General features: G+C 38.3%; 1 protein-coding gene across 1 annotated transcript; it reads right to left on the bottom strand.

The window, feature by feature from the left end:
• Window positions 6031-6636, bottom strand: LOC107615498. The gene has a single exon (XM_016317557.1). It carries the CDS (start codon window positions 6634-6636, stop codon window positions 6031-6033), a length of 606 nt encoding a protein of 201 aa, XP_016173043.1.

Genomic DNA, 8919 nt, shown 5'->3' with positions numbered 1-8919 from the left:
AAGGTAAGTGTCACTAACGTTTTTGAAGATTTGGCAAGCCTACGTTAAAGGTCACGTTAGCCACACTAACGTGAACTCTAACGTAGGGAAGGGAGGATTCTCAACGTTATTGGAAAAGGTAAGTCCTAATAACATGTGCGAAGGATCAAGAGGCAACGTTAGTGGTCACGTTGGTGCCACTAACGTTGAAGTTAACGTGGATCACCCTTGGGCTAGGAACGTTAGTGAAAAAGGTGACTGCCACTAATGTTCTCGAACCCACACTTTCACTTAACGTTAACGCCACTAACGTCCTAAGCTAAAAGTCCCTACCTACTTCATACTTTCTCTCTGCAAGTAAAGCTAAGCCCACTGAAGAGGATAACTGCTTCAAACTCAAGATCCAAAGGCCCATATCCAAGATTTGAAGAACCAACTAGAAGATCAGAAGAGTAGTATATATAGGGGTAGTTTTGAATCAAAAAAGGGATTGGAAATTTGAGAACTACTCTCTGTATAATTTTACTTTCTCTACAACTTTTAGTTTAATTTTCAGAATGTACTCTCCATCTATGCTTTTCATTCCCAGAGCTATGAACAACTAAACCCCTTTTATTGGGTTAGGGAGCTCTGTTGTAATTTGATGGATCAATATTAGTTTTCATTATTCTTCTTCTCTCTTTTCTCCTGATTTTACTAGAAAGCTTTCAATCTTCATTCAATTGGGTAGTTATCTTGGAAAAGAAGCTATTCATACTTGGATCTCTTCGGAACTTTGGAAGAGGAATGAAGAGATCATGCTAGAAATGCTTTCTCATGTTGGACCAAATTGGGGTTTGGATGGATATAGTGACATATAATCCTACCAACACTTTGATTTGGAAATACACGTGGTATAATCAGTGACTATACTTCATCTCTTCTCATGAGCAATTGACCAAGGAATTGGCTATTAATTAAGATTTGAGAGATTGAATTACCAAGAAATTGGAATTCGATCACTTAAGATTTCCAAGGAGATCAATGAATGCATTGATTGAGGAAGAGATGAAAATGAACTTGATCCGGAGAATGCAATATCTCCTAAGCCCAATGAATTCCCCATTTCTGATCTTACCCATTCTCTATAGATTCTGCAATCTACTTTTATGAGCATCTTCCCCATTCCCATTTAAGATTCTGCAATTTACTTTCAGCTATTTACATTCAGCTCTTTATTTCCAGTATTTACGTTTTCTGCTATTTACTTTCCCGCCATTTAATTTTCTGCAAATCTCAAATCTAATTCTGCTTAGTTCAACTAGAACATTCCTCTAATTAAAGTTGCTTGACCAATTAATCCCTGTGGGATTCGACCTCACTCTATTGTGAGTTTTTACTTGACGACAATTCAGTATACTTGCCGAAGGAAAATTGTTGAGAGACAAGTTTCCATGCATCAGAAGCATGAGAACCATTCCCGTTCTATCTGAGCTCAACGTAGCCATTGGGCAACAGCTTGAGTGCGTATCTCTTGGGTCTCTGATCTACGAACCGAGTCCGTGAGATTAGAACCTTTGTGGTAGAGGCTAGAACCAAGTGGCAGCATTCCTGGGATCCGAAAAGTCTAAACCTTGTCTGTGGTATTCCGAGTAGGATCTAGCAAGGGATGACTGTGACGAGCTTCAAACTCGCGAATGTTGGGCGCAGTGACAGTGTGCAAAAGGATAAGGGTCCTATTCCGACGCTGGCGGGAACCGACAGATGATTAGCCGTGCAGTAGCTGTACATGGTATTTTTCATCTGAGACGAGAAATCCGACAGTTGATTAGCCGTGCAGAGGTCGTACCTGGTATTTTTTATCCGAGAGGATCATACAGCTTGCCATTGAAGGAAGCCATGCGTGTTTGGAGAAGAAAACAGTAGGAAAGCAGAGATTCAGATGACACAGCATCTCCAGAACCTCAACCTTTTCCACATTACTGAATCACAAGTACCATTTATTTCATGTTATTTACTTTTCTTAAGCAAAACCATTTTTATCATTAATCTCCTGGCTAAGATTTGCAAGATAACTATAGCTTGCTTCAAGCCGACAATCTCCGTGGGATCAACCCTTACTCACGTAAGGTTTGGTTGCCTTTTTCCGTGGCTTTTTCTTTTCCTTTTTCTTTCTTTTTCATGGCCAAAGACATTTATTCATCAAGATCCATGGACAATTTTTACTTCTACATAAAAAATGATAATTCTACTCTCTAATTTTAGTGATGTGACTAAACAATCAAGCATGCATACCACCACTTAATTCTACTTGATTTGTCACTAATTTAGCCAAGTTACTTTTGTTCAAACTTTTCTTTTATTTTTGGAAACAGAACAAGCATGGCAAGCACTTGTTTAAGAAGGTGAAGTTATATCCAAACATCTAGGCACTCACTTTATTCAAAGCAACTAACAAAAAAAAAAAAACTACACATTCCAGAAGGATTCAACATTTACAGTTTAAACCAGAACACACATGCTTTTGTTTACCCTTTTTAAAGAATTATCAAGGAATAATACCACCTTGTGAGATTCCTTGTTTTCTCTTTGTTGTCAGGAATCACTTTGATTTCTCCTTCTTCTTCCTAAATGTTGCTTCATGCTTTAAGGTTCATGCTTTCCTTCCTGCAAGGAGTAATGAAGTTGCTTGCTCCTCAAGCACTTAAGTGGTTAGCTCAACTATGTATGGGTAAGTATCGGATTCTTAAGTTGGTGTGTGAACATCAAACTTAGTCTCCCACTTACTTCTCTGTGTTCTTTGAATCCTTGAGTTATCTTGGAATGATGTTGCTACTAAGGGTTTTAAGCATTTCTGTGACTGCTTAGAATAGTTGTTCCTTTCACATAATTCAAAGGTTGTTGTGTTCAGTTGATCTTTATGGTGGAACACCAAACTTAGAGTCACACATTCCCCTTTGACCTATGGATCCATGAATTCATTGTTTGGTGTGAAACACCAAACTTAATTCTTTGCAATGCACAGAAACTACTTTACCCCTTTTATTGAAACAAATAAAAGAAACAGCAGAAGGTATTACCTCAGGTTGGGTTGCCTCCCAACAAGCGCTTGTTTATCGTCATTAGCTTGACGGTCAGCTTCCTCAGTTGAGGTGATATTTAAATTTGTCCTTCTCCTCCACATCTCCCAAGTAATGTTTGAGTCTTTGACCGTTAACAATGAAGGTTCGTTGCGACTTTTCTTCCATGATTTCTACTTGTCCATAGAAGTGGCTTCCTCCATCACTGATGATTGCTCTTGGAACCCCAAAACGGCAAAAAATGTGTTTTCTGAGGAAGTTCATGACTACCTTATTATCATTGGTTGGAGTTGCTATTGCTTCAACCCATTTGGAGACATAGTCTACTGCCACAAGAATGTAATTATTCGAGTATGAGGAGGGAAATGGTCCCATGAAATCTATCCCCCATACATCAAACAATTCAAGTTCCAGAATGAATTGTTGTGGCATTTCATTTCTTCTTGGCAGGTTCCCAGCTTTCTGGCATTCAAGGCAGTGTTTCACTAATTCTTTTGCATCTTTGAAAATAGTAGGCCAATAAAAACCACACTGCAACACCTTAGCTGCTGTTCTTTCCCCTGCAAAGTGCCCTCCATAAGTAGAACCATGGCAGTCCCATAAAACTTCCTTTCCTTCTTCCTCGGATATGCATCTTCTGAGTATGCCATCGGAACATTTTTTGAACAAGTATGGTTCGTCCCAGATAAAGTATTTGGCATCATTTACCAATTTCTTCTTTTGATGTTTGTTAAATTCCAAAGGAAAACTCCCAGTGGCCTTGAAGTTTGCTATGTCTGCAAACCAGGGTGCCTTGTGAATTAGCATGAGTTGTTCATCAGGAAAGCACTCATTTACATGTGTGCTTTGTGTGCTTCCTTCTTCACATGGTATCCTTGATAAATGATCTGCCACCTTGTTCTCTACACCTTTCTTGTCTTTGATTTCAATGTCAAATTCCTGCAACAAGAGAACCCATCTAATAAGTCTCGGTTTAGATTCTTGTTTGGCAAATAAATATTTTAAAGCTGAATGATCAGTGAAAACAATGACTTTAGATCCAATGAGATAAGATCTAAATTTTTCAAACGCAAAGACTATTGCCAAGAGTTCTTTTTCAGTGGTTGTGTAATTCCTTTGGTTAGCATTCAAGACTCTACTGGCATAATAAATCACATGTACCAAATTGTCTTTCCTTTGTCCTAACACTGCCCCAATAGCAAGGTCTGATGCATCACACATCAGTTCAAACGGTAAGTTCCAATAAGGTGGGGCAATGATAGGTGCAGAGGAAAGTTTTTGCTTCAAAAGTTCAAAGGCTAGCATGCAATTTCCATCAAATACAAAGGGTGTATCAGAGACAAGCAAGTTACTCAAAGGTTTGGCTATTTTAGAAAAGTCTCTAATAAACCTTCTGTAAAAACCAGCGTGTCCCAAAAAACTCCTAACTGCCTTGACATTACTTGGTGGAGGTAGTTTTTCAATGAGTTCCACCTTAGCTCTGTCCCCCTCAATGCCTCTATTAGAGATTTTGTGGCCAAGGACTATTCCTTCTGTGACCATGAAATGACACTTTTCCCAGTTTAATACCNNNNCAATAGTAAGCATGTCCGGCAAGCCTTTCAAGCATCTGATCCATGAATGGGAGTGGGAAATGATCTTTTCTGGTGGCTTCATTGAGCTTCCTGTAGTCTATGCACATCCTCCACCCAGTAATGGTTCTTGTGGGTATGAGTTCGTTATTCTCATTTGGCACCACCGTTATGCCACCTTTCTTGGGAACTACATGGATGGGACTAACCCATGGGCTATCAGAAATGGGGTAGATTGCCCCTGCCTGCCATAACTTCCTCACTTCCTTTTGTACCACTTCTTTCATGACGGGGTTCAATCTTCTTTGAGCTTGAATGGAAGGTCTAGCATCTTCTTCTAGCAAGATTTTATGCATGCATATGGATGAACTTATCCCCTTCAAGTCAGCTAGGGTCCATCCAATGGCATCTTGATGAGTTTGCAGCACCTTGATCAATTCTTCTTCTTGTTCTTGGCTCAAGGCCGAGCTAATGATAACAGGGTGACTCTCATCACTACCCAAGTATGCATACTTGAGATTAGGGGGCAATGCTTTGAGCTCAGGTTTTGGTGCTTCCTTTTCTTCTTTCACTTTCTCTGGCCTGCTTAGCATAGTTGTGTCAGCATCCTTGATATCACTAACTTCAATATCCTTAGTGAACTCCTCCTCTACCACTTCCTTTATTGTTTCCTCAAAAGTTTCTTGTACTGCAATGTCCACTACATCAACCCTCATGCATTCCCTTAGTGATTCTGATGGATAGCTCATTGCCTTGAATACATTAAACACCAATTTCTCATCATGGAGTCTAAGCCATGTCACAATATCCATCCAAACCCCAATCCAATCCACTGTGAGGAAGCTTCTCTAGCATGAATCCTCCATTCCTTTCCCAAGGCTCCGAAGGATTCCAAGTATGGGTAGTTTCTTTCCCAAGACAACTACTCAATGGAATTAGATCGAGAAGCTTTCTAACGAAATTCAAGAGAAAAGATTGAAGAAGAAGGTAAACTATTATTGATTCATTGAATTACAATAGAGCTCCCTAACCCAATGAAAGGGGGTTTAGTGAATCATAGCTCTCAATTCAATTACAAAGAAAAGGAAAACTAGCTAAAAGTGAAAGTAAAAGTCCTTTCTAACTTAACTTCTATCCTATTTATACACTTTCTATATTGAGCTTCAGTTGTGCTTCTTGGGCTTTGAGGCCTCTCCTTGCTTTCCTTTTGCCTTGGGTTTATGATCCATAATCTTGATGAGGTTTTTGATCCACATCCTGTAACATTTATTGAGCCAACTTAGTGATAATCAAATAATGACACATGACTCAACAAATTGAGATTTCAAACTCATCAATCCTTCAGGCCCAATCCCATAAACCATGATATTCAATTGGGTTTCATACCAAAGTAAGTTTAAGTTAATAATTGTGCTCAAAGACTAACTTAAATCACAATATTCTTGGCCCAGAAACTTCTGAGGCAATTTGTGCTGAATGATGGCATTGCATTCTTCAGTTAACAACACAGTTTCCTCATTTCTCCAGCTTCTCTTCTTGGTCATCAATTCTTTTAAGAATTTTGCATAGAGTGGCATTTGCTCTATTGCTTCAGCAAAGGGAATGTTGATTTGAAGCTTCTTGAAAATCTCCAAGAACCTGGAGAATTGCCCATCCTTTTCACTTTTCATCAAACGTTGAGGATAAGGTGCTTTAGGTGTGTAAGGCTTCAAGACCTCTTTTTCTTTTTCTTTTGTTGCAAAAGGTGTAACAGATTGTCCTTGTTCTTTATCTTTCACATTTTCCTTTGCTTCATCCTCTGTAGTTTCCCTTGAAATCTCCTTTAGATTCTTTCCACTTCTGAGGGTTATGGCCTTACATTCCTCCCTTGCAATAGCCTTAACAGTATGAGAACTGCTTGTCCCAGGGGCTTGCTTAGTCAAATACACAATTTGATTTTCTAGCTTCTGGATGGCAGCTCCCTGGTTTTGCAAGTTAGAATTTACTTCTTCCTTAAAAGCCTTCAATTCAATTATGTCTTGGCTCATGGTTGCAAGCATTCCTTCCATCCGGTTTAATTGATCTTGAAACTGTTGGTTTGGATTAGGTTGGGTATGTTGATTATTTTGGCCATGATATGATGATTGGGGGTAAGTTTTTTGTGTGGCTTGGTATGATCTTTGGTTATTCTGGCGTTTAGCCTCCAGTTTGAGGTCAAACTGGAGGTTAAACGTGGAGTGCTCCTTAAGTGAGGCTTTTCATTCTGGCGTTTAACCTCCAGTTTGAGGTCAAACTGGAGGTTAAACTTCAATCCCAGCATTCCTTATCCTTCATAATTTTTGGCGTTTAAGCTCCAGTTTAGGCTTAAACTGGAACTTAAACTCCACATGTGATATTCAAGCTTCCTTTATTGATTTTGTTGCTTCCTTGCCTAGCCTCTTCTTCCCTGAAATCATCCAAACAATTGCATCAAAGGCTTGCAAAATTTCATGAGAGATCTTCCATTCATAGCATTTAAGTATTATAACTAAAACTCATGGAATTTGCATCAAAATCATATTGTTTGGATGGTTCATTACTTTGTTCTTCATTTAACCATTTTTGGTTACTTTAAGCTCAAGAAAATGCATAAAACAACTAAAACTAACAGAAAAATGCTAGTGAAACTAGCCTATGATGCCTTGGCATCAGTATTACTTGGACGACCCAGTGTACTTGCTAGTTATTTGTGCAGTGTTGTGAAAAGTGTGATCACAATTTTGTGCACCAAGGGGCATGGAAACATAAAATTGCATTAAAAGGAAATTGAAATCAACAAAAGTGCATGAACGTAAAAGAGAGCAAATATGAAATTAACAAGAAAAACTAAGAAGATTAAGGCAACAGAACACTAAAATATAAAGAGAATTGAAATAAAAACAAGAATTAAAAGTTGGATCGAAGGAAATTTAACCTAAACTACCCTAAATTCTAGAGAGAAGGGTGAGTTTCTCTCTCTAGAATTCTAACCTACAACATGATGAAAAAATATACTATGACTCTCCTATTCCCTTGCAATCCTTGGGTTCAAAATCATCATAAATGAGTTGGATTTGAGCCTCCTTGAGCTCAGAAATCGCCCCCACCATTTTGCCTTTAGTGAAGTTACGTGCTGTTTGTCATGCATATGCATGGGTCACGCGTACGCGTCGCATTGCAAAATTCCTTTTCACGTGTGCGCGTGAGTGACGCGTGCGCGTTGCTGGCGAATCTCTTTCTCACGCGTATGCGTGGGTGACACGTGCACGTGGCCTTGAGTTCAGCAAATCCTCATTTCTTCATGAATTCTCCATTTTTGCATGCTTTTTCTTCATTCCTTCAACCCAATCTTTGCCTTCTAATCCTGAAATCACTTAACAAACATATCAAGACATCGAATGAAATTAAAGTGAATTAAATTTATCAATTTAAAGGCCTAAAAAGCATGTTTTTACTCTTAAGCACAAATTAGGAGAAATTCACAAAACCATGCTATTTCATTGAATAAATGTGAGAAAAGTTGATAAAATCCCCTAAATTCAGCACAAGATAAACTACAAAAATTGGGGTTTATCAAACCTCCCCACACTTAAACTAAGCATGTCCTCATGCTAAACCAAGAAAGACAAGAAAAGGGGTATGAACATTTATTCAATGCAAATAAACTATATGAACCTACCTATATGAATGCACCTAAATGCACAATGCTTGTACCTACTTGGTTAAAAGTAAATCAATTCTCCAAGAACATATATGAACAAGTAAGGCTAGGATCATATGACGATTCATGAATCCCACCAATTCAAATATCAAAATAAAATTCAAATAGACTTGCAAGAAAAAAAATCATGAAAGCCGGGAACAAGGAATTGAGCATCAAACCCTCACCGGAAGTGTATCCGCTCTAGTCGCTCAGGTGTATAGGGTTGATTCACTCAATTATCCTCTAATCATGCTTTCCAAGATTTGTTTTTCATCTAACAATTATTCAATGCATGCATACATTTATCATGAGGACTTATTCATAGGTTGTAATGAGGCTAGGGTAAAGGTAAGGATGCATATGGTCAAGTGAGCTTGAAATTTGAATCTTTGATTAGCCTAAGCTCTCACCAAACACATATAACAACTTATACAATTCTAATACAATACCTAGCTACCCATAATTCCTACTTTTTCACATACTCATGCATTCTCTTCAATTCACATTCCATATGCATTGTTATTATTACTTTACTTTGGGACATTTTTGTCCCCTTTTTATTGCTTCTCTTTTTTTTCTATTTTATTATTATTTTTTTCTTTTTATTTTT

Source organism: Arachis ipaensis, chromosome B09 (genome assembly GCF_000816755.2).
Source record: "Arachis ipaensis cultivar K30076 chromosome B09, Araip1.1, whole genome shotgun sequence".
Classification (NCBI taxonomy): Eukaryota; Viridiplantae; Streptophyta; class Magnoliopsida; order Fabales; family Fabaceae; genus Arachis; species Arachis ipaensis.
Note: the sequence above shows the minus strand (reverse complement) of the source record. Positions and strands in the feature narration are given on the sequence as shown.

What these genes read in the sequence shown, in the direction of transcription:
- LOC107615498 (XM_016317557.1), bottom strand. Translation starts at nt 6,636, where the DNA reads ATGAGCCAAGACATAATTGAATTGAAGGCTTTTAAGGAAGAAGTAAAT.